The 27,999-nt window shown below is 37.7% G+C and overlaps 1 protein-coding gene across 1 annotated transcript in view; it reads right to left on the reverse strand.

The window, feature by feature from the left end:
* The window catches only part of nkain2 (sodium/potassium transporting ATPase interacting 2), a 200,082-nt gene that overhangs the window by 108,881 nt on the left and 63,202 nt on the right, over positions 1 to 27,999 (reverse strand). The window contains exons 2-3 of the mRNA XM_053614333.1: positions 11,774 to 11,911; positions 5,033 to 5,113 (exon numbers count right to left, since the gene is read on the reverse strand). Coding sequence (XP_053470308.1) covers positions 5,033 to 5,113; positions 11,774 to 11,911 — 219 coding nt within the window. The remainder of the gene's footprint in view (positions 1 to 5,032; positions 5,114 to 11,773; positions 11,912 to 27,999) is intronic.

Genomic DNA, 27,999 nt, shown 5'->3' on the forward strand with positions numbered 1-27,999 from the left:
CTACTATTCCTGCCAAATTGCCTGGATTTACACACACACACTAAAAGAGGTTGCAGTGTTTTTTACTTGCTCTCTCTCTCTCTCTCTCTCTCTCTCTCTCTCCCTCTCTCTCTTTCTCTCTCGCGCTCACTCTTTCTATCCTGTCCAGTTCTGCCACTTCTGCTCAGGGTCTATCCCTCCAGTAAAGGCCATTGTATCCTGCTCCAAACATAAAGACACAACCCAAGGCCTGGGGCTGACAATAACCACTTGAATATTTAAACACAAACAGAAGATGTAGTGCTCCAGTATGGAAGATTTACATGTTCCGTATGAGGACATTGTGTATCGAGACTCATCATCCATGTCGTGAGGAAGACAGCCGATATTACCTTTCTCTGCAAGTACAAATTAGATTGACCTGCAATGGCAAACACCAGATTGGATTTTTTTTCCCAAGGAGCAAAACTGTATTTGTGTCAATTCGGTCAGTCTTTCTGCTTTCTGCCTTTGGCACAAAGTGGAGCGTTGCCTTCGTGTGAGAAACGGAGCATATTTCAACTTGCAGGGAGTGAGACTGGGATTTCTCACCTATTTATCTTCATTTGTTTACGCTGGTGATCTAACCCAATTACATTTGCCACCACAGAATGCCAAATTCATTCCTGGTTAAATGCATTACACTGAGCTGCAACCAGGACAAAGAAATAAATCACAATAACTAATACGCTATTGCTAGCTCATTAAAATAGAATTGAATAATCCTGTATCATCACAATGTTGTTTTTTTTTTTTTTTTGTTGCCATTTTAACACAGGATGAAATACTGCCAAGCGGTTTTCATTTCTGGCGGAGAAACGACTGACAAGATGACTTGTGGGACGAGAAGATGCAAGGCTTCTGTAAAAGCAGCGGAGGAGCTCTTGAGCAGTGCAGGCGGAAGGAAGCTTTTGGGGTTTTTTTCTTCTTTTTTTTTTTTTGCTCCTCTGTGCTGCAGCACTGACAGCCTGCCAGCACTCTGGAGGAAAAGCTTCAAAGATTTAAAAAAGTCCAATCTAACAGGACCACAGCGAATGGTCAGCGTGAGCCTCGGGGAGAGAAATGCATCGACTGGGTCTGGTTTCTTAAAGAGCAGCACGCTAAAAGTGTAAGAGGAAAAATGTAGACTTCTGATAAGAGACTGATCATGTTTTTAAGCAATGATGGCTGGACGGCAGATTAAAGATACTAATAACACAATTTTTATCTGAATTCAGCAGCTAGCAGAGCATACAAGTGTCATTTAAATACACGTACTCCGATTAAAGTAGTAATCACATTTCAAGAATTTTAGTTTTATATTTAAGATTTGCAGTGAATGTTTAGGATTAATTTGATACGTTTCTTTTTTCTACAAATCGAAATGGACAGATGAGCTGCCAACCATGAAGACTGCTTTCTGCACCACCACCCCCCCCCCCCCATTCGATTTATATGAGTATAACAGCATGCTGTTTTGCCCTTGTAATGCCCTGTACAGACTACCTGTATAGAACTGTACAGCATGAGCATTTGGCCCTTTATATATGGCCATAATTCTTTATTACTGTATTAATCCAATGTCATAGTGTTTCTTGTTTGACTGCTCCCCATCCATCTTCTATACCGCTTATCCTTTTCAGGGTCACGGGGAACCTGGAGCCTATCCCAGGGAGCATCGGGCACAAGGCGGGGTACACAATGGACAGGGTGCCAAGCCATCACAGGGCACAATCATATACACACTCACACACCCATTCATACACTACGGACACTTTAGACACGCCAATCAGCCTACCATGCATGTCTTTGGACCGGGGGAGGAAACCGGAGTACCCGGAGGAAACCCCCGCAGCACGGGGAGAACATGCAAACTCCGCACACACAGGGCCAAGGTGGGAATCAAACCCCCGACCCTGGTCTACTGCTCTCAAGAAGATAAAATTGATTCATAAAGATGTCTCATAATTGTTGTCATTTCTGGCCAGTTGCTTCTTCATTATTCAAGCGTCAACAAATCATATACTTCAGCATTAAGCACGGAATAAAACACTCGGTGATGTGCTGTTATAGAAAAATAATCCACAACAAGGCAGTGTTATGTGGCCTAATACAAAGCGAAGTTAACGTTACTGTACTGTCATTTAAAAAAATCTGTTTATAGTGACATAATTTCCCTCACCAACATCTCTTTCTCTCTCTCGAAGTTAATAAGACAAAAAACAACCCACACACACAGCTTATCATGTTACTGAGACCCATTAGAATGTGCTGAAATTGTAGACTCCTTCCATAAATGTCTTCTTACAGAACCATTGTTACACACAGTTCCACTATATCAACAATAATCCATCACATTTTAATTCAGTTTATTCTCAGCCTAATTTTATGAATTAACCCAGGATTATTCCATCAATATGACTAAAATAAGCCAAAAATTGGTGTGTCTCAACCAGCTCCCTAGTATGTGAATCAGGATATGGTGTACACGAGTTCGCGCACTGGTAAGGACCCTGGCTCACTCAACACTGGGACGCTGATGACTCAATTTCCAACGACATGACGACGTACTCACGTTGTAAAACATCACCACCGTCATTTATCAACAACAGGTAGGACTCGTATCTTTCTGACATTCATTTTTTATGGTGTTTAAAGTACATTATGAAAAATACTTTGATGGTTCTGTTACATATCCTTGCAACATTTCAGCCAAATATTAATTATAAATGTTAACTAGAGTGTGCATACTACCTGTCTAACGATATGATATAAGGTTTGTCGTTTCAAAACGTCTATCACATGTGACAAACGAACAAACCTACTAATTTCCTCATCTGTCACTGTAAAAATCATAAAAAGTTTTACATGTCATATAAATGTGTTAGCTTAATCACACACGTTTCTGTCATGGTACTTCAAGCGTGATCGTAGGCTAGCTAGTGGCTCATTAACCACTTAAAAGTCATTAGACTCGAACAAACCGTATATAGCATGTCAAATGAACTGAAAAATCTGTAACGTTAGTAATCATTTGAGAGCTACAACAAAGATAAGCTGGAGGAGAGCTCGCCTGCCTTTTTTTTTTTCATTCTGAGAGGCTTCAGAAAATATGACATCACTTTTAGTAAGGGAACATAGTGAGCACTGATGCTCCCTGGTTTTTGCGGTGTATTTCTGAGATATTTTAGGGCGCGAACACTCAAGTGCACTGGAAAGATTTTGCAGTTGAGACTCCCTGATCAGTGCCCTGACTACTGAACTAGGGAGCCGATTGAAACGCACCAACAACACCTTAATCAACTCGGTTTACGGCTCAAAGCAAGTTCCATTAACTACACCTGTAAACCACAGTTCGGTAAATCATCAACGTTGATGTTGTTCATGATCCTGAGGACTTATTTTTAGTCCTGGATTGGTGTACTTCATTAACCTTTACACAAATGTCAATTAATAAACGAGTTTACCAGCTTTGTTACGTAGTTAGCATGACTTAAGACTTATTAATCCCAAATTTCAATATCATTTGTTAATCTTAATTAATGCAGTAAGCAATGTTAGTTGCTGGAAACAAAGTCTAGAAGATATAAGCACTTTGTAAAAAAAAATAAATAAAAAATAATAATAATAATAATAATAATAATAATAATAACATAAAAAAAATCAACAGAGCAGAAAACATCTCTAATACAACAGATGGGCCATTTCACTCAGAGAACAGTGCGGAACTTTTTCCCCTCGGATAATCGTGTTTTATCTGTCTGTAAACGTCACGGGAAGCTGCGATGACCTGGAATCTTTTGCAATGAAACATCCTTTGAGACAAATCGTGAGATATGTGCGTGAGGACGTTCTGAAAAGATGGTGCTGCAAAGCAGAGTCTAATATAACGTCAAGTTTTCCTGTGAAATATGAGATCAGTGATAAGATCATACAGTAGTGACAGACCAACGTGGAGCTCTGATTGACTAGCAACCGACGGTGTGATTTAATGATCCAGTAATCAATCTCCAGTGAAGATCTGCAGCTGAGGAAATAATACAACCCCATTTCTGTTGCTATGGTCCATTTCTCATCATTAAGAATACAGTTCTCTGCTGTCGGGTAACCCGGCAAAACCAGGCCTGCATTATCCTTCAATTCTGACAATTATTCTAGTTCACTCGATTGTCATGATCTACTGCATGACTGACAGAAAACCAAAACTGACAGAACATCCGTCTTGCATTTGAGGGTATTTATATCTTTAGCCAATGACGATGTACCATCTAAGATTAGATGACTGCCATCTAGGATCATACACTAGTTCAGATGAAGTGTGTAACACATATGACCTTGGAATGCAATGACTGCAGCAGCAATGATATTTGGCCTGGAGTAATGAACGTGTGGGAAGAGGCAGTCATGGAGTCTGTGGAGTTCTGTTCAAAGGATGTCATTTGCACAGATGATAAGGAGCAAGCATTAAACGAGAAATCAAAATAAGATCCGGAGGTGTCTCGTTTGCTCGAGGGGAACCGTCACTACTTCTAAAATGAAAATGTAGTACGTGGAGTGCTTGATGGATCCGAAAATCAACTTACATGCCTGGTTTGCCATTTAATTGGGCACATTATTTGACATTCTGACATTTTAATCATGCTCGTTTTCTACATATGTGAGCGTATGAGCGATTACGGAATGATTTATCTTTTCAAATGAAAGCAGAGGAGAAGAAAATCGAGAAAAAGCAATGTCGTTTCTTACATATTTGCATGTATATGAAAGCAATATAGAAGAAAGGCTACAATAAACCAGTGAGTGAGTGCTTCAGCACAGTTGCTGTCAGCAGACAGGATTTTGCTCTCGGCATTGACCTTGTCTGCTGTACATCTTTCGAAGATTCAAAGACGTTACAGCTAACAGCTTATGAGATATGTGACGAAAGCACACCTGCAAAACAACCTGCAAGATTGTTCTGTCCTATCTAAAAAACACATCTACACCTGGAAATAAATTTCAGTCCTGTATTACAAACCAAGGAAAGATCCATTACCTTGGAAAGGTCACCCACTTCCAGGTAGAAGCAGATGACAAAGACGTTCCAGGTGACCCAGAGCACCAGCCAGACTGCATACTGGGGGAAAAAAAGAAGCACAAACACAATAAACATACCACTTGGACATGATAAGAGTTCATGATAAGATTTCATGATAAGATACAATGTTGCCGGAGGACGTCTGTAGTGATTACGATCAATTCACAAGCCACTAAATCACAGACATGGCTGTGTCTTCACAATGTAAGCATGGTTATCACACTAAGAATTCCATATATCCTACATACAGTACATCTCTTTTTATTACTATGATTGTTCTGACCTTTATTATAAGCACTTGTAGGGCTTGTTGCTGTGCAAGTTGCACTTGATCTTTAGCAGATCACATGACCTGTTAGGCCCATAGAAGGATTTGGTGTAGCTGGAATATTTTAACATTTATAAGATTTTGCGGTAGCATAAATGACCACACAATCAAGCAAATTCCGCAATTATTCGGAGGAGCTTTCGATTTTTTCAAAATGACCTCAGATTTTCCGCAGAGTTAGGTCTATACGAGTCATGTGACATCATCACAATGCACATTCAGCCAAAGTCCTCTTCGATTCATGTGAGTACAGCTCTAAGGTCTCATTTACCAACAAATACCACTGCAAAAGAGCATGCAAAACTATTTCGTGCAATTGCAATTTCGCAAATTCATGAAAAGCACAAAAAACTCTTTAAAAAATGCCGCAGCAAAATCAAGCATTTTTGGCCACAACAAATACAAAAAAAAATCCCTTATGGACTGATAATTTTATGTATGCTCATAATATTTATTGATTACTTTATATGCTTTGTTTGATTGTATAATAAAATGCTATTTAGAATATATGCCTCTCTATTATATAACAACAACCCCCCTTTATGTAACATTAGATATCTAATTTGAATAACCGTTCATTTTTGAATATAGAACTGAAGTGAAGAAGTCCCAATCAGTCTTCTGACCGTATTCTCCCTAGTCATCATGTTTACCGTATTTATTAGAATTATGTTGTATTTCAAAACTTACTTATGCGCAAGTAACTTAATTCTTATGCTTGACATTTGACTTATTTTGCTTCGTGACAAACGGAAAGTACAGTATATTATATATAAAAGTTCTCTGTGTCACGCATCCACTGCGAGCAACCACCCTAAGGAAATGGTGGAGTTAGAAATAGTTTAGACTGCCGTTACATGATGCAGGATAAACCTGTGCTAGGAACTCACTAAGATTTATGTAACATACCACCCCCCCCCCCCCACCCTTTTCTAAACGACATCTACAGTTTTACAGTTTATTGTTCTGCGTTTTTAAACTCGTCCAATACTTTGTTTTCTGTTTGTAGGAAGAAGAAGAAAAAAACACTTCCTGGAGTGTCTGTATACAAAAGAAAAACTACAAATTCTCTTTTACTAAAGGATATAAAGGAATTTTTACCACTACGTCAATTCGAATGGGATATAGTACATTGCCCGGGGTTAGTTCTACAGATCTTTTTATAGAAGGTAAAATATGGCATAATCGTAACAAACGCGAGCCGTCTGTAAAAATTACTCACATGATGGATTCGCCATGACTAAAATCCCAGGGATATTACCTCACTCAAATCCAGTCCAAATAAGGCTTAAGATCAAACCTGGAACGTTAACAAGTTAGATAAACCTAGTATATTATATATATATATATATATATATATATATATATATATATAATATATATATAATAATAATAATATATATTATATATATATATATATATATATATATATATATATATAAGTGATTCACTGGTTCGCAAAAGCATGAGTAGGACACCATGCACCTCAAACCCGTCCTCCACAGATCTGAGATCTGCTTTTGCCGGCTAAACCCGAGAGGCTGTGTAGGAGTGTGTTCGGCACATGTGTTCTCTGCTGTGCGTGCTGAAGCTTTCAAAACGTCACGATATGAATCAGAGACAATGCGTCAAACGTGATTGCAAAATCATCACCAGAGCAAGGATGGCGTAAATAAATAAATAAATAAATAAATAAATAAATAGATAGATAGATAGATTCTGAGGCTGTTAAAACACAGTGTCCATGAGGAGAGAAATGACAATTCTGAAAGTGCTGAGTAAATCTTTTAGAATAGCAACATACTTAACTTGGAGTGACATTTTTTTGCACTTCTCGTGAGTATTGGCTATAGTGTTAAGCCGGGTGTACTCTTTAGATCAAATCATATGTAGCTGATGTGTCTGAAATGAAAAGTAAGTAGACAGATAGGTAAAAATCAATTTGAGTTACCTGTGAGCCAACATCTTTGCAAATCTGGACCAGAATCTTAGCAATCATTTTAGCACACAACAAGCAAGAAAATATCAATGCTGGTTTGATTCAAACCACTCAGAGTGCAAGAGTGCTGTTTTCGAGACTGGCACATGTCGGAGGTGTTTTCTTCCCAATACAACTGTTGTGTGAAAGCCTCAAAAGGAACAAGTCAATTTGACTCAGTGCAAAAAAAGACGTTAAGAGAATTAGAAACCAGCGGCGTCAAGAAAGCGCAGTAACAGCAAATCAATCCCAGCAAACCTTGAGAACATGACTAAGATGGATGCCGCATAGCTTTATAGTGCCATAATGCACCAGACTAAGCTGGGATTTTATCGACGATGGCCTTGGAAAAGTCTCAGGTGCTGAAAAGAGTTTTCTCATTTACACATCGCACTAGGGGTCTACAATACCGAGGCTAGAGGGTGTGACATGACTCCATATCAAAACCAAACACAGTTAACATATCGAAGCTGCAGCTTTCACACAGGGACAGATAATAAAGAGCTTCCCACGGATCTTAAGATGGGAGAAAAGCTGAGCTGAACCATTGACTTCAATTAGAACAGTGAATTTCACATTCACATGAAGGAGGTTCAGATGGAGAAGGTCGTGAGGTTCTGGATAGTTTTTCATGCAGTCTGTTTATATTTCAAACTCAGAGTGATAAAGGTACAGGCTGAACAAAAAAATCGTTTTTATCTCTTTCAACTCTGAGTTGCTGTCAGGACTAGGAGTGGAACAGGGATGAAAAATTCAATTATGATAATCGTACCATCCAGGCATTGAATAATTTGGGTTGGGAAATTTTAAACTAAGATTTAAAGGGGAAATCCACCCTTAACAAATGTGCATATTATCGCATACATTTATTTTGTAATGAAAGTGGACTTTTTTAGTCGTCCGACCCTAGACTCATCTCTGCCTAAAGAGAGCGATGCAGCAGAGCTTAGGTCGTCCTGTAGTCTGCCCAGCTCTCACGCTTCTTCTGTGCACTCGGCTCAAACAGATCAGCTTCCAAAGCTTCAACTTTCTCGCCAACACCATTGCTCTCGTCATCTCGTAGTTCGCTTACTAGCTGAGCCGAATCCCTGCCATAACTCAGTGCAACTGCGTTGTATAGCTGCCTTCCATTCCGAAACAATAGCATGTAGCAAAGGCACCAATATCTCCACTACACCTACACTGAATTTTTCATTAATATGATGTCGAATATCACTAGGAAATGATTAGTAAAAAAAAAAAAGAAAAGAAAAAGAAAAAGAAAAGCTTGCTCTTTTGTGTTAAGGAGCAACCAGAGAAGAGAAACCTGATGGTTATCAGGAGAAGCTGAATTTTTTTCTCCTGTTAAACACCTGTGCTAGAAATGTTACGCTGTGACGTCTGAGCAACACAACTGCTAGCGTCTCACGGCAATAACGAAAATATAGAACCAACAAATTAGCACAGAATCACTGAAAACATCACAACAACCTCAATCGTTTTATTCTGTGTTTAATATTTAAATTTATTGTCTTTCCTTTAATAGGAGGATTGCACCAGAAATTTGTCAAACAATGTAGAAATCCGTTAGCTCGACCTTTCAACTGGTACGTTTGTATTTTTTTTAATTGCTATGTTTTACATGATTTTGTAATATTTGTGGCAGTCTGGGAAAATCTTTTAGATGTTACTGTAGATGAATTCTACAGTATCAAAGAGGATGAAAAATTGGGTTTTGATTAAAACTGGGGTTTTCCGCTTATACTCGGACATCTTAACTTTAAGAAATAATAAATATATTTCACCAAAATGACATTAGAGATGACATCAGAGTTATTATGGACTCTTATTAAAGTACTTCATAATGGAATAATAAATTCATGATAGAAATCTTAAATTCGTAAATTTATCCCCAATGAGCAAGCCAGAGACAAAGGTGGCAAAGAAAAACTCCCTGAGACGACATGAGGAAGAAACCTTGAGAGGAACCAGACTCAAAATGGAAGCCATCCTCATCTGGGTGACACCCTATAGTGTGATTATAAATAATTCCCTTCTATAACTGTGTACTACATAATCAAAAAGCATAATTGTGTAACCAGGAAATTCATAACCAGGATACTTGAGTGCAGAATTGTTCATGGCAATTGCTGTCCTAAAGCTAACTGTAGTTCTAAGCCATTTTATAAAGGCTTTATTTTATAAAGCTATACAAGATTGACATAGTTTTCATTGTAATTTTTAATTTAATGCAAATTAAATCAATAAACAGCGACTGCTTTTATATAATCATTGTGTTCGTGTCTTTCAATGGGAAATGGGAAATGAATCCTTAAATGCAATTTCTTCTCTTTGTTCACATTTGGGACTAACCAGACTTTAAAATGCTAAAACTTTACTTCTGGTTGTCATACATACATAGAAGTCTGTGATTTTCAGAACTAGAAAATAGAAAATATGACAATCTCACCAATCTCAGAGGTTTTTTTTTTTTTTTTTTTGTGATTATGGGTGAGTCAGAAATGCAGCACATTCTGTCAAATTTCACTGTAATTGGAGACAGGAGATGGGAACCACAGACCTAACAGATCTAATCATTTTAAAGTAGCAGAAAGTTTTCTGAATGGTTCTTACAATTCCTAGAAATGAACAATGTGTTAGGAGTTTTGAAAGAAAAAAAAAAAAATTTTTTTATAGAAGGTAAGGTCTATAAATGTTCAAATGACATTACTTTCAGTTTTTCTCATTTGTAAGTCGCTTTGAATAAAAGCGTCTGCTAAGTGAATAAATATAAATGTAATGTAAATGTTGAAGGAAGGTCAACACACGGTTTCTACAATGTGAGTTTTAACTAACTCTGAAAGGTTCTTGTGAAGCCAGAACTCATTGCCTCCTGAGGTTTTCAGAGCGTTGCAGGAATGTTATTTTTTTTTTGTTGTTAAAAGGTTTTCTGATATTCTGATAACATTCCTTGTTAGCTGGGGAGTTATGTTCAAATGTAATGTTAAAAAAAAACCCCAAAAAACAGCAATTTGTAATATGTATTTAAAGTAAGTTACTTGTGATTGTTTTTCACTTACGGGGTTACAGTTTAAATTCTGGAGAAATGGCTATTACGTTCCAAGTTCCATCTTGTTTAACAGATTTTTTGAAGCTAGCGGATAGTATATTATATACATAGGTGTCTCGTTAATACCATGACAATTACTTGCAGAGAAACCACAATATTGTTCTGACACAAAGAGCTACATGTAATTAAAATGGCTACTTAATGTAACCTATCTAGTTACCTGCTACCGAAGATCTAGTTACATTTACTGTTCATTTTTAAATTCAGGGTCAGCTGATAATTGTTGTAAAAAAAAAAATTGAATGCAATAACTTTTTACAGTCTCCTGTGTGGAGAAAAAAACGAAAGAGGTCTCTGAGATATTGGATAGAGCATGATATGACATTGATTCCCAAACCCAATAACAGTAAAACTATTTCAGATTTCCTTATCACAAAATACCTACCAGACATGCTAGTTTATGATCACACAACCCCCCAGTCAGGATGCTTCTGAACTGAGGCTGGAGGCAGAAAAAGAAATCTGTTTTATATTAGTAAGCTGACAGAGCCTGAGTATGATAACCTTGTCCTTCAGAACATCGATATCTCGCAGCAGTACACAGGCTGGGAAAAAAAAAAAACGCTTGGGTTTTAAACGACCGTTATACCTCATTTTACTGACATGCTGTCATAACAAGGGGCTTAATTTCAGCCAGACATCACACATCGCACATTATCAGGACTTTGATTCTCATCCTGCTGAAAATGAATGATTGTGCTCAGTGATGTGCCATCGGATACAGTCACCATATCAGCAGCTTCATAGCTGAACACAGATATGGAGGACACGCTAATGAAAATAGAGCAGAAATAGAGCTGTTTTTTTTTTTTTTTTTTTCTCAAAAGGGCGAGATACATTCTGAGAGTACAGCGTTTGATATTGAAAATATACTTTAAAAAATAATTTAACCTTTTTTTCTGAAGGGTTCTTTGGCTGTCCGTCTTTGGAGAAAAGTTTCTACAACAGAGTGTTTCCTTATCAGAAAGGATTTCAAGTAGAACCCTTTAGGAAGCTAAGAACCCTTAATTGAACCCTTAAAGAACCCTTGAAAAACCCCAATTCGTAAGAACATAGGGTCCAACAAGTTCATTATTATTAAACAACTAATTCTCATTACGATAATAACAAGGTTTTAGCATTTAACGGTGCTGAATAAGACTTTTTGGACAGAGTGATGGATGGAATAATTAAAAAAAGATAATCAGTGATTCTTTATAAGAGGTAAAATCTATATCGTTCTTGTTACTGACCGCTGTTTTGGTTTAGTAAGAATATTAACGTCTCTACAATGTCTAAACTCACCCCAGTGACGTATCGCGGCCTGAACTGCACCGTCCCAAACAGGCCCAGAATCACTGTGATGATGTGGATGAAGTTCGTGAGGATCGGCGCCCACTGGTAACCAAGAAAGTCAAATATTTGTCTTTCCAAAATGCTAATCTGTAACAGAAACAAATAAGATTAAATATTAGTCCAGGTCATTAACTAGTGCACAGGATAAAGAAAACACAATCTGATATTCTATAGCAAGAAACCAGGGAGATGCTGTCATGCTGTCACTGGAATGAACCACGTGTAGCTGCAGTCACGTTCCTTTTGCTGTTACATTCGTTTGGTGTTGCACAGCTCACGAGCTGCTGATGAGGAATTTTCCGATTTGTGCTAGAAGGCACACTTAAAATTTCTACTAAACGTAGAACTGTCACGTCCGCCCTGATTCTGTCCCTGTTGATCCATCATATTTTGCATCACAGTCTATCGTTGTTTGGTCGCAGCTTCCTGTCATTGTTAGCTCACTTTGTCTGGTGACTGGGTACTTCCACAACTGTTTCCCATTCCAGTTCTATAGTTTGTGCATTTATATCCTCTATTAGAGGTGTTATGCAATGACTCTCCGTATATGTATATGTTTTAGAGCTACAAATATCCATAATCTGTATTCGGATTTAAACCCTAAGTTTTTATTTATTTATTTATTTTTACATTTTTATTTAATATTAAACCCTACCACAGAAACACTAGAAACAGACATACATTAGAAATGGCAGCATGGTCAGCCTGGTGTGTAAGTTCTGGCTCTGACAGTTCCTCAACCTCAGCTACATCACTTGAGTTCATACTTGGTCTCAACTAGAGATGTATGCAGGACTGTTTTTTAAAATCCTGCTCACATAGATATTAAATTCTGCCAACAATATTTTCTGCTATTTGTACAAGTCTGCAATAATTTCCATATACAGACCTCTAGTTTCAACCTGTTGAGCTTTCTGGTAAGAAAAAAAAAAAATACATAGTGCACCTTCTATATACATATATGTATTTTTTTTTTTGTATAGATATATTTATTGGGAATATACATACAATTGTGAAACATGTAAACGCACTATAGAAGAATCAGCACTTTCCCTTTTTTCATCATAACAATTAACAAAAATAAATAAATAAATAACAGAAACACAACCTATCAAAATAACCAAAACATACTTTATTTGCCCTTGCGTTCTCCACCTCACGCCTACACTTGTATTTTACAGAAACAATGGTATTTTTTTTTCCATCATGGAAGTTCATATGCTTGCTTCAGTTTCTGTTAAGGACATGAAAAAAGAAAAAAAACATTTTAAAAGCCATATTTAAACTACGGAGATTATGTTTAGGCCATTTTGACATTCAGCCCAGGTCACTGACACATCTATTTCTAAGTAGTGACCAGAACATGAGGGTTAATTGGGGCCGAAATGAGAGACTCGCCATCGTACCGCAAGAGCACAGATAGCTTGCAAATTAAAAGCGACAAGGCCAGCTTCTTGGTTCAACAAGCTGTGGTACATATGAGGCAAGTAGAAAAAAATGTCAGGTCTTATTCCCAATGAAGCTGTACCCAGTGCCATCGGGAACAGCATAGCTAATGCTAATGCCTTCTGAGGGCCCACTTGCTTTCTATAGCCTGTTATCGCTCTAAACTGGCCTTGAGTACCAATACTGTTATAACTGTTCAGTGTCTACATTTGAAAGCCTATTTCAGCTTATTTCTTTTCCATTTTTCTGCAAAGTGAGCAGTCCTTATCGTTTGTAAATTCACTATTCGAAATTATGATGTCCTTCATGTCAAGTATTTTATCCTTCATAATTTTTCTCTTCAAGTTTCAATCTAGCAAGCAAGCCTACTGGGATCATTTTAAGATTATGTACAGTACTGCATTTGAGGTCGATCTTGTGCTTTTTGTTGTGTTTACTTAAGTGGCAGGGTCTTTTCAGGTAGAACTGAGATCAGCAATCAGCAAATTCAGCTTCTTGTTTTTATTTTTTTGAATTTGAAATTTCATGGATGTTAAATGTAAGAGTGAAGCTTGGTCCTGAAAAAAAAAAAAAGCAGTCCATGTAGCATGCACACCCATGTTTGCACTTTCGACAAAAACGTCAGCAAGTTGCGGCCAATGTTTCGGCTATGAGCTATGGTGTTCTGTCCTTGCATTTCACGTAAAAGATATTATTTGAATCTTTCATTTGTTTTTGTTGTTCATTTGTTTTTGCTGTAGATTGAAGACATTTGAGTTTGAGATCAAAAGATGATTATGAGTTTGAAAAGATATGAGAAGAAAGTAAAATATTGGAACATGTGACTGACAGGTGTTTCTTGTTACTCAGGTGTGTCCTGTTAGATTGACTGTTCAAACAATAAAATAAATAAAATAGCTCTGAACATCTACTCTTGGATTTAGCCTTCAGTTTCACTTGTGAAGACTGCATTTGTTGTTAAAAAGGATAGTCCAACATGAAGATCAGAGAGCTGTCTATGGGAGAAAAGCAAACCATTTGGAAGCTGAGAAAAGAGAGAAAATCAATCACGCATTGCACAAACATTGTGCAGAGGCAATACAACAATTTGGAATGTCCAGAAAAAGAAAGAAAAAACTGAACAACAGACACCGAATGGGTCAGCCAAGGAAAACAACAACAGTTGATGACAGAAACATTGTGAGAGCTGTGAAGAAAAATCCCAAAACAACAGTCAGTGATATCACCAAGAACCTCCACAGGGCAGGGGTGAAGGTATCACAATCCACCGTTCGAAGAAGACTTTGAGAGCAGAAATATAGAGGCCATACCACAAGATGCAAACCACTCATCAGCAGTAAGGATCGGAAAGCCAGATTGGAATTCGCAAAGAAAAATAGAGATGAACCACAAAAGTTCTGGAAACAATAACCTCTACCAAAGTGACGGAAAGGCCAAAGTGTGGAAAAAGAAAGGATCTGCTCATGGTCTAAAACATACAAGCTCATCTGTGAAACATGGTGTAGGTACTGTCATGGCTTGGGCATGCATGGCTGCTTCTGGAAAATTCTCACTAATCTTTATTGATGATGTAACTCATGATGGTAGCAGCAGAATGAATTCAGAAGTTTACAGGAACATTTTTTTTTTTTTGCCAATTTCCAGAGAAATGCATCCAAATTAATCAGGAGGAACTTTATCATGCAGCATGACAATGATCCAAAACATATCACATGAACAACATATTAAGTCGATATGTTGTTTAACACATCTAGATGTAAATACCAGGAAATAACAGCTGAAATCCTAAATGCTCATCTCCTATCCATCTTTTGATCTCAAACCCAAATGTCTTTGGTGTATAGCACAAAGAATAAATTGGCCTTGCTGTTCCAATAGTTTTAGAGGGGACTGTTTAAAAAGGCTTTGTGATGAACTTTATTTCTCCCAGTTTCATTTGTCGATTTTGTCACACCTCAGCCATTGTGTGTAGTGCAGCAGGTGGTGGGATTGGGACGTGTTTCCTACCACTGTGAAGTGTGTTAGGTTTTGGAGTAGGGTTGGTTTTTCTTTCTCTGGTTGGTGAACGTACTTGTCTGCCGAGCAAGTACAAAAAAAAACAAAAAAAAAAAACCCAACCAATAAAAACCCAGACCCAAAATCTGTTTTTCCCAAATGCCCAGGCTACAGATTATCTACCGATAATGGCTGGATATTAAATGTGAGAAACTCATGTCATAATGTTAGATGATGTTTAACCAGAGCATGTGTTAAAAAAGCGTGTGAATTGGCTTCAGTGGCAAACACATTGTGTGAGTCACTTTAAGGTGTCAGTATGACTAAGTTCACACACGTAGTGAGAGAAAAACAAGTCTGCAGACAATCTTGACATAATTGGACATCACTTCATGCCACAAATGAATCATCATCAGCCTGTACTGTAGCTCCGGTTAACACTTACACTCTGCTTGAGTCAGAATGATTCTTCAGAATAATGCATGAAACTTTCTGTTCAAACAATCCTTTTTTAACAATAATCTTTATATGGCAGAGATTCTGTTCAAACAATTCTGACCTTAAAAATGTACTATTAAAACCTACTGAAGTTTACTGATGATAGATTTGCTGGCAAAAGTTTGCAAGCCTCTTAGATACTGGGTAACAAAACTTATTTATCTACAAAACAAGATTTACCTATATAAAACTGGCAACAACAACATATACGTTTATCTCAGCATGCTCAAAAGTTTGTATTCATGTTGATATGACCTAGGTAATTTATTTGAATGTGTCTCATCGAAGTGTTTAATGAAATCTGAAAGGGTCCTTAGAGCATGATTACCTGACATACTATTAATACCTACTCTGTGTCTCAATCAGCTCCTTAGTTCAGTAGCCAGGCCACTGATCAGAGGGTCGGCCATTTTAAGGGTTGTAAATGGCGCACTTATATAGAACTTTTATCCAAAGCGCTTTACACTGTGTCTCATTCACACACACCAATGGTAGCAGAGCTGCCATAACTTCAGTGTTCAGTGTCTCGCCCAAGGACACTTCGGCATGTGGAGTCATGTGGGCCAGGAATCGAACCGCCAACCCTACGATTATTGGACAACCCGCTCTACCACCTGAGCCACAGCCGCCGGTTGCCTCAATTGCAGAATCCTTCCAGTGCACTGGAACGTTTGCTGCCTAAAAAAATCCCACAATGCACCCCAAAATCCAGGGATCACCGATGCTCATTATGTTCCCTTACTGGAAGTGACATCATGTTCTCCGAAGCTCGAAAAAAATAGGGGATGAACTTTCAGCCAACTTCCGGCTACAAATGTACGGTAATTAGCTTGGTATTGTTGTCGGAGCTCTCAAATGATTAATTACGTTAGTGATTTTTAACTTTATTTGACTTTCTATATACGGTTTGTTTGAGTCTAAGGACTTTTAAGACTTTAATGATTTTTTATCCACTTAGCTTGCCTATGATCCGCGTGTGATTAAGCTAACAAATTTATAAGACATATAAAACTTTAATATTTTTCATTTTTGGTGACATTTTACAACGCGAGTACATAGTCATGTCACCGGAAATTCAGTTCTAGGTGTCCCAAAGTGTAATGAGCCAGGGTCCTTACCAGTGCCCCAACTCCTGTACATGATATACTGAACCAGGGAGCTGGATAAGACATACTCCTATCGCCCATTTGAATTGATCATACTGGTGATAATGCAAAGATCTATACATGCACCAGAGTTAAATTTCATGTTATTTATTTATTTATTGCTTTTTTAACATTTCACCATTTTTTTTCAAAGTGTGAGTGTTCCCTAACTGGTTAGGAGTTTGTTGGATGTGCTTTGATAGACTTTTCTTAGATCAAATCACTGTTTTTCTTATGTAGTGTCACATCCAAATCCACCACCAATCCAGGAGCCACCACAAATCCACAATCCAGTCCGTTGCAGACATGATCTCGCTCATCTGTTTATTGAACTCACCTGTTTCCTGTTAACCCTTATTTACCTTTGTCTACTTATTCCAGCTCATGCACCACCTAGTTTTATGAGGTTTTGCTGTTCCTTTGCATGTTTCTGGGTGGTTGAGTCTTTCTTGGTTATTCTATGTTGGGGTTGCCTGTTTGACCCCTGCACCTTTTTTAACCACAAGTTTGTCTGCTGATTTGGGCTGTTAATAAATGGCTCGCTCTTACCACCTGCCTCCACATGAATGTCATACAGGTGTATTTTTATTAGAGAAAAGTCAGAATACCGAACAGAATAAGTGTTAGCTACTAATTAATAATAGGGCAATATTACTCATGGTACTTGTGCTTAAAATGCTTTTAGATTTATAAAATAGCAAGGCACAGAATAAGGTGAATACCAATTTCTGAAATTTCTACATGCACTATTTTGTAACAATTTTTACTCCTCTTTGATATAATCAAATATTACTTAAAATGTTTTAAAGCCATTGAAAGGAAACATTGATTTACAAGAACACTATATAAGTACATTTTGTTCTGCAGGGATAAGTAATCTTTATTTTTCTATATTAACCCAAAGACCCATCTTTTTTTTTTTTGTGCAAATCAGACAGGATGTAAGAATCACACAAAAAAAACAGCTTTTATCATATGTTCACTCCTTTACTGTAGTGATAGAAGCCCTTAATTGACGTTAACGTTTCTCTTTTTTCTTTAAAATCCTTGAGAATTCAATTGGAAATGGTTTAAAATAGAATTAATCACGTTAAAGGTTTTCCCATGCAAGCACGTGTGGGGGGGGGAAAAAATTGGACTAAACTAGTGAAAAATGTTCTCACCAAACAATCTAGGAATGAAGTTGGTTTCATTATTTTAATTAATGGGGGCAATTTTTGCCCTCAACGCTCTATGGTGTTGCAGCACATTTTACATCATATTGCTGTAAAATATAAGGACATGCTCTAGGTCAATGGGGCATCTATTACTAGCTAGTGAGCAGAGCAGAGTTAATCAGCACCTGATGTCTGGGGTTCAGCGCTGACCAGCTGGTGACCACCCCTTTGGGACTTGTCTCCTGTTGTCTCTCCTAAACCATGAGCCAGTGCTAGTGTACATCTGGCAAGCGAGTGTATCCTGCACACAATCCCTGCATCATCTATCATAATAAACACAGCTCTGCTGACATGGAACACCGCTGGCACGCCTCACATGGGCAAAGTTATTAAGAAGGATATGGCTAATTAAGACATTTTCGCACCCTTATCATGCAGCCTAGGTGGGCACGTTTTGTATTTTGGTGTAAATTCTCTACTTTGCAGTGCCCCCCCTCTGTGCACTATGCTTTAATGTTTTGCCGAGGCTTGCAGCACTTGATGACACAGAAGACACCTTTGGAGCCGGCTTTGTTTTTTCAGTGTAATTGCAGAGCACTTTTTTCCCTTCACACACCTGAATCCTGTGCGTTCTCTCCAGTTGCTTTGGCACCTCTCCATGCTGCCTCACTAATCATTTCATAAAGCAGACGGCTTAAAAGATGGCTGATGTTTTACCATCTGTTTCCCTTAACAGATTCAACAGAAACCAACTCGGGCTGAGAAACCTGGCTGTGAAATATTGACACTTAAGACCTTCATGACGCAATGAAAACCTTTATTAGGGGAAAATTTGTCTGCCGGTGTGAGGTGCATTAGACTACTTTCAGAGGCATTCAGAGGTGTAGAGCAGAATGAAAGGTAAACAAAATAACATTAATTTATGCAGTTCAGCATTTCCATGACATTTAAGAAGCGTAGTGAAAATAAAATGAAACCATACCTGCTAGACGAGATTTACGGAGCTTAAAAAAAAAATTTTCATTAGATCCTCCTAAAAGTAATAAATAAATAAATAAATAAATAAACAAATAAATAAATATTTAATGCTCTTCATTAGTCTAGTAAAAAAAAAAAAAACCACAGCAAGTATTAAAAAAAAAAATCTAACGAAAGTTGCTTTTCATCACTTCATTACAGCCGCATTAAAAAAAAGCTTTAAATGCAAAATTAACTAAAAATAATTGCTCATTACAGACTCATTAAAAATAGAAAAAGAAAACATATGATCACAAATGATTTAATCGAATATTATTTTCCCCCAATTTATGCATATTTTACGCATATTATTTCTCCTTCACGCCACGTTACACAATTTGACCAATCACAGTAGGGTGACCTTAAATATGGGCATAATGGAGCTCAATAATAGTATGCAACCTTTTGAGAAATTTAACCTTATTTTTAAACAATGAATGCCACCAAGTCCTGTAATTTTATACATTCTTACTGAGTATGTTGTGAGTGTTGAACTGAGAGAGAAGCTTTTCCCATACACCAAGCTTGTCGGCAGAATCCACAAAAAAGCTAGAGCACTGAGACTTGGGTGCAATGGAAGGCAACGGGTGAACAGACTTGAAGGTCTTTTCCATAGACTGGCATTGAGTGCTCTGGTTGAAGACAGGACGTCGCCATTATCACTAATATGGCCCCCGAGGCCCTGTTCTTCCTGCTTCTGTGTGACACATTCACACAATGTGACAGCTTTATCAGATAATACTCAAGCAATTAGATTCAACAATATGGTCGGGAACAGCAGATTTGACAGCTTCAGCGTGAAATAATACATAGAATAAAGATAAATAATATACTCCTCAAAGTATCTACTTCAAGATTTTCAAGCCTTGATATATGGATATCATAACGTTATCCTTGCTACAGAGCTTTCTCAGTCATCGTGAAATCATGCATGGCATCGTCCAGCATTGTTAACACATCCAAAATGCATGCTTTTATTTATTTATTTGTACTATTAAGCCATAATTTCCGAGTACTAATAAATGACTTCAAGACATGTTAAATGGCGAAAACAGGCCTCCAGAAATGTAATACCTGACCATTATTGGTATTATCTTAAACTCGCAATCATTGTTCCTGAAGTGACTGTCAGGCTGCAGTTAATCACACTGTGAGTGATGTCTAATCTATTTCACCTGGGCCTGTACTTTGCACTTTTAGGTAAAAACGTCCAACATTCTACATTCGTTAGGATGAAGATGCAAAACGTGTTACTTTGCTCATTTGAATTTGGTGTTGTGGACTGTTATTGTTATTACTATTAATATTTTAATATTTTTTTTGTGTTTTTTTTTTTAATGTTGTGTCTTAGGTCTGTTGCATTTCCTCTGTTTTGTTTTATATGTGTATCCTTTGTGAAGTATGTCATAGTACTAACAAAATCTCTGTGGTCTCCCCCACCAATAAATAAATAAATTCATTCATTCATTAAACCCAGAACTGGAAAAAAATGTTTGTCAATCAGACTGCACATTTTCTGCATGCCAACTTTTAGTAAATCAGGTTGTGTGTGTTAATCAGAGAGCATTGTGAGGCAAATACACACTCAGAACATACAGTGGGGTCCAAAGTTCTAAAACCACACTGGAAATCCAGTTTCATTTAAAACTGGAAATAAACAAAGTTTTAGAATTTTGAAAGATATAAACAATAAAGGGGGCACACGGTGGCTTAGTAGTTATCACGTTCGCCTCACACCTCCAGGGTCGGGGGTTCGATTCCCACCGTGCCCCTGTGTGTGCGGAGTTTGCATGTTCTCCCCGTGCTGCAGGGGGATTCCTCCAGGTACTCCGGTTTCCTCCCCCAGTCCAAAGACATGCATGGTAGGCTGAAGTCTAAAGTGTCCATAGTGTATGAATGGGTGTGTGATTGTGCCGTGCGATGGATTGGCGCCCTGTCCAGGGTGTACCCCGCCTTGTGCCCAATGCTTCCTGGGATAGGCTCCAGGTTCCCCATGACCCTGAAAAGGATAAGCGGTATAGAAGATGGATGGATGGATGGATGGATAAACAATAAAGGGAAATGTTCACTATCTTCAGTATTCTCCACTATTCTATTTTTAGGTCACTATGTGTGGTATATTAACTCTTATCCCTTCTGTCGAAGCACATGTTCAAATAACACTCTGAAGGATTTAATCTAACATTGTCAGGATCGTCAGGTTTTACACAAACTTGTGGAGTCCATGCCAGCTCGAGTGCACACTGTCATTAAAGCAAAAGTGGGACATACTCTACCAAATACTAAGGAATTCTGAAATTCATGGAAAAAAAACCAACCAAACAAAAAAACAATCTAAGATTCTAATTTTCGCTCAAGTTATTGCTGATAATTTGTAATGAGAAATGTTGTATTAAGTTAAAAAAGAATGCATAAAATATGCATAAAATAAGCATTTTCATTTGTGGTCTCGGGCTTATGGACCCCACTGTATACACAATGATATTAAAGTAATCAAATTCCAAAGGTGACATGCAGATTATTCCAGATTATCCATCTGTTTTAATCTGATTTTTAATTTTGATTGTTCTGTCAGGTGATTAAGGGATTAGGCTAGATATTTTCAGGCTGTATGTAAACAAAGCTACTTTTATCAAAACTTGAAAATCATGCAGTTTGGAGTTCTGTTGTCTTACTATCAATATGTTTTTTGAATGTTTTTGTTTTTTTTGTTTTTTTTTTACCAATATAATAGTGTGTTTATTCCCCAGAGTAATGACTGAAAAGCATTTTTTAGATGTCTGCATCTTTTACTGGTAATACATAGAAACAAGACATATGTATTACACACAGTGGATTGTCTCTTACTGTCCAAGCCAGTTTCTCACTGATTAGTCCTTAACTGAAGAAATGAAGCATTTCTGTATTGGATATGCAGTACATGGTAAAGAGGGCTGATTTCACACTTCAGCATCCAGTCCTTGATTTTTTATTTTTATTTTTTTAACCAAGAGTCAGTCTCTGTCTTTCTCTACCTGTATTTATTCTTGTGTGTGGGTATAAGAGCTCGTTCTAATCAGTGAGACAAAAGCCAATCAATCAGGCGTGGAAGGCTGAACAGAGAGTACACTCCATGCTGAATTCAAACAAGAGCGAGCGAGCGAGCTGTAGTGTACATGGCATATGGTAGGAGCTGAAGAGTGAACACTAATCAGGAAGAGCCATCAATAATCCTGGACACTTCTCCTAAAAAGCAACGTCCTGAGCATACTACAGGAATCAGAGGAATCTTGATCATGGTTAATGTGCAGAAATTTAGATTACAGTGTTGAACAAATCAGCAGCCCAGACACAAGGACAAGCAGATCTTGTGTTTTAGGCATTTTTAGGCATTTATTTTTATTGTTCATTCCCAGCAGACAAAAGAAAAAGAACATACAACAGAATTTCCTTGAAAACTGAATTCACTTCTGACTGACAACAACGGCATGTGGTGTAAAGTGCAGTTGTATGTGCAATATTTCACCTGGCATGTATGTTTAAACTTAATTATGTTGTGTTGTGACACACATTAATGCTGTAATTATAATGCTTCTTTCTGAATCCGAACCTGGTGAGATCTGTATGAAGAATCATTTTTACTAGGCAGATTAATCAGTGTGCATGGATGACTGATGACATATAGGTATGTAGAAACACTGACAGTTCAGCGCAAAGCTGTCCTACTGTATAACTCTCCTTCTTATGACACATAGTCACCTTAAACATCCATCCATCCATCCATTTTCCATATCGCTTATCCTACACTGGATCACGTGGAGCCTGGAGCCTATCCCAGGGAATTCGGGACACAAGGTGGGAGACACCCGGGACGGTATGCCAACCCATCATAGGGCATTATCACACACCTACTGTATTCACACACTGGCATTTTCAGATCGTCTGTAATCAGCCTACAATGCATGTCTTTGGACTAGGGGAGGAAACCGGAGTACCCGAAGGAAACCCCCGAAGCACAGGGAGACCATGCAAGCTTCAAGCACACAGGGCGAATCCGGGATTCGAGACCCCAACCAAAAGAGCTGTGAGGGTAACGTGCTAACCACTAAGCCTCCACCCCCTCCACCCAACCTACTGAGAGAAAATAAAAATGCTAGCCATGCTCAGTCAGGCTAGATCAGACTTACATATAAGGACAGAAGATATAAGGACAGAAATGCTGACTTTATCAAAAGCGCAACCATGACGTGTTACTTCAGAAACTTTATTATTAAAGAATGATAAATCCTAAAGTTGTTTGTTTTCCTTAGAATGAATTAATACACTCAGTTAATTAACTAGCTTACAAACTGGAGCTTTTACTTACCAGGTGGCCTAGCTAATGAATTTATCATTTGCCCACCCCTGATTATTAAGCACAGTGCTTGAGAGAAAATACTCAGCTCCCATGGTTTTGTTTAATGTTTGCCAGATCTCTGGGCCGGTGTTACGTCTAAGTCTAAGTACTCAGCAAGCTGCTGCACAAAACATCTGAAGAACAAAGGCTGTGTTTGTCTGATTTGCATTGCACCTCCTTTGACTATTGTGTTTATTTCCATCAAACATTTGTGCGACCTCTGAGAAGCCAGTCATCGTCGGCAAAACACCAGTTTCCCACAGGCCATTTCAGAAAGCTTTTGATGGTGAGTATCTGCCACAAGAATTGTTTTTTTTTTTCTTTTTCCCTCACATGCTTTATTTTTTTTTCCCATTTACCATGCAAAAAAAAAAACCCGAGACATTTTCTGCTGCTGCACTTTTCTGAAAATGTATACAAATTCTACGCATCGGTATGTACAATATATGTACATTTCTCACTTTCTGAATTAGCAATCTTATCTTCTTGCTCACGAGCCAATTTCGCATTCCACAACCACAACGATAAGTAATAATCCACCGTCGCAGAACGTCACAGAGACGCAATTACATATACAGTAGCTCATCGAGCTCACCGTGCACTGTTGAACGACGAACTAAACCGAATACTGACATACTCCTGGCTGTGTCCTTCCCTGATGTACGTTCACTATTGAAAGCCTCATGACAACATTTCTGTAAACCCACATAATGGAGCAGAAATGATTAGACAGGAGAAAGGACAGTACAGTACATTATAAAATCATGAAAGAAAGTAGCTGAACAGAGCTAAACATCACAGAGACAAAAAAAAAATCTGTACAAAAGCAGTGAAAGAGGATTGCTAGGGAGGATGAAAGAGAAGAAATGTAGTCAGGTCGATGAAAGAACAGAAAGGTGTAGGCAGTTTAGATCTGTTGGGATCCGTCACTGCCCTAACATCCAGCCAACAGCGTGAGATATGCACATAATAATGTGCTTCCTATTGTTTCTTACGGGTCCCTTGCTGCAAAAGGTTCAAGAGTCTCTGCTGTAGGTAACATAGACAAATCATTAAAACTTATTATAGAGTTATGATATTATCATGTTTTTTTTTCTTTACTGAATAAAGTGGAACGTCCAATCGTTTGTGACACTTCACGTACAGTTTTGCTCTACTGCGAATATTCAGTCTGACACTATATAATTACACACTAATTAATATTTCGTTGTATTCGGAAACTAAATCTAGTGCAAAGAATTCTCGGTTTTTAAGTGGTGTTGCTAAGGTGAAAAGATGAGAACGTGTTGATTTATTTTCTGTAACAGCAGTCTGACTGCAGTTCTAGTGGCATTAATATAGGTTTAAGTTAATGCACTCGGTCCAATATGCTATTGTTTAAAAACAAAATGTGTATTTTGACTCTAATCGCTGATATGTCAAAGCTTTCTGTAAGGAGATATTAAACATTTGGAAGGAGTCTCAAGTGTAACAGTCTGTCATAAATATATTGAGGCAGTGGATGCAAGTGCAGATTTTATTTATTTTTTTTTTTTTTAATTAAAGAAAGTGCAAACAAATAACCAAAACATTGCAAACAAGAAACATAAACCTGAACAGGAGATACAAGGCAAAACACTCAGAATATGAGCAAAACCATGGTACACTCAGCTACACACAAACACTACAACAAAAACTTGATAATGGCTATGTTTAAATGCACATGAATATTCTGATATTAGTTGGAATTTGGCAATATTCGAATTAGTATCGAGTCGTGCAAACGCCGCCATCCGATTGCCCGATACAGATTAAGACAATATTCTGATTCGCACCCCTGGAATGTGCCTGTTTTAATCAGAAATGTGTTGCATGTAAACACCTTATTCAGAAAATCCATAGAAAGGAGATACAGGCGCACGCTCAGTCCGCAAGGAATTGTGGGTGCCAACAGATGCTTAGCTGTAGGCTCGGTATTTAGGAATGGCAACTCAGGTAAACTTATAACAACCATATATGCAGGAATATTCTGATGCCTGTATGCATATAAACACCGTATTCGGAATATGGCAACAACCTGATTATAGACCTTAAACGGAATTTGATGTGTATGTAAACGTAGCCAATGAAACACTTAGAAACCAGAACAGATGTGAGTGATCAGTGAGACATGGGAAGTGCTGGGGCTGATGGGTAATGTAGTTCAGTGCTGATTTGGGTGCTACCATGACACAGTCAGAAAAAAAGAACGAGAAATATAGAGGCTGGTGAGGAACAACTGTTTATCGCTGCTTTATGTAATTATAAATGTATGAAATATATGACTTGCCATTCTTCAGTAAATAAAAATCATCAAACTGCTGTGGTATAAGTGGAATAAAACATTTCAGGCTGTGCAGTTACTGAAACGTGATCAACTTTGGGGTCTCACCACCCTGTCATTGATTATTTTCCTATAACCTCACTCCCCATTTTGTTTTATTCCACACTTCCCAGAGCTGTTAGATAAAAACATATGTCTTTAATCCATAAATGGCATTTCAAAGCTTAAAAGCATCTTCACGCTCTCTTCTAGAAAATGTATTTCAGAAATGCTAACCTTTCAAAAAAAAAAACAACAACTCCTAAACTAGTTCTGACAGTAATATTTTCTGATTACCCAGAAGGAAAGAAATGATTTCATACGTACTGAGCTAATACTTTCAGCCGCTCGTTTTTGATGTTGACATTGTTGGAGGACACCATTTAAGCAAAAGTGACAAAAAAGCATGCACTTGTTACAAAAAAAAATGACGCATCGAGGTAAACAGCTTAAAGAAAAAGAGACGCAACTCTTCACGCTCTGCACAACGTGCCGCTGAAGCACAGCAAGGACGCGCATTTACAGTACATGCGGCCAATTAGAGGCTGCGGGAAAAATGCAGACAACTCCAGAGCTGTCAGGGCGATTTGGCCTGCGCTCGGCACTGACACTCCGCTGCGGATGACGCATGTCTGACATTTGAGGCTACACACGCCATTTGTCACGCACCATGCTCATGATTTCCAGTGTCGTTCCCCTTGTGTTGTGATAGAGACGATGTGTTTAAGTGCAGGGTTTTTTTACTCCATGGAGACTTTCTGTAGCTGCTGTCAGAGCATACAGCCGAACATGAAAAATGTTGTTCATTATCTTCTAGGCACAACTGTCCTTCCGAGCGCTCGCTCTATGACCTGTACTCACAGCGAAGCTTCAGCAACACTAACGGGGAAAAAAAAAGCCTCCCCATGTTAGCACACATGGATGTACATAAGCATGGCACTAATTTTAGCAAACATTATGAAGAATTCACTCCTTTGCTCTTAAGTAGTTTCTGGAAATGAAATGATCCGAAAACAGGAACTTGTGAAACAACCTGAAGGTCACCTTGACATCTTATGAGTCATTTTAACACTTTTTATTATCTCCTTTCAAAGTGAAGTTCATTAGATGAGAAATTTCTTTTTTCGAAATAAACCTGAGCAATAAAATGAGAATACTAGAAAACACAGAAAACTTATCAAACGTTTAAAGTGAGGAAATGTACCATTTTAAGTAAAAAATAAGGTCATTTTGAATCTGATGGTCGCAACACGTCTCCAAAAATTGGTACCGTTTTAACAAAAGGCTGGAACAGTGTTGCGGCCATCAAATTGAAAATGACCTTATTTTTTCCTTAAAATGGTACATTTCCTCGGTTTAAATATTTTATATGTTTTCTATGTTCTACTCTGAATAACATATAGGTTTGTGAGATTTGCAAATCATTGCATTCGGTTTGTTTTTACATTTTACACAGCGTCCCAACTTTTTTGGAATTGTAGTTGTATATTTTTACCAAGGATTTTGGTTTACATCATTTCTTCTTTTTTCAATGCAATGTAAAGAAACTAGAAAAGTAGTTGTTATTCCACACAGGTCTAAAAGTAATTTTACTATTTCAAGGGTTCTCAAAACCCAGGGTTTGCAGCCAGGGTACACACCGACACCGACAGTACAGATTTATTTTATGAACATAATCAAGCAATTTAAATATTAAGCTCAATATACAGTATAATCAATTAATGAACTTTCTACACATATAAATTTTAAATCATTAAATCATTTTGTAATGCTAGATGTCCAGCAATGCAACATAATCATGAACTCCTGGCTATGCTTCATGGTTCATCCGAAGTCCCTAAACAAATCCCAAAATATTTAGTAAATTAAGCACTATGAGATTTTTATGACATTGTTTCTTATAATATTTATTACATCTTTAGGTGTGTAAATTCCTACATAATCTAACCATCACTAATGGCAAAATTAAGGTTTGTACCAACGCAATAAGCATACATCCTGCCTACATACATACTGTACAATACCAAATATAAGCTCATAAACCACAGCTCTAAACTATCATACAGAATAAAACCTCTGGGATTCACACCAAGCAGGAAAATGCAATTTCCCAGAAATACCAGAGTCATTTTTGCAATGATGTGCCAATTTTTGCAATAATACCTCAATTTAGTATTTCAACGGTCATTTGCTGCCAAAAA

Source organism: Ictalurus furcatus, chromosome 25 (assembly GCF_023375685.1).
Source record: "Ictalurus furcatus strain D&B chromosome 25, Billie_1.0, whole genome shotgun sequence".
Taxonomy (NCBI): domain Eukaryota; kingdom Metazoa; phylum Chordata; class Actinopteri; order Siluriformes; family Ictaluridae; genus Ictalurus; species Ictalurus furcatus.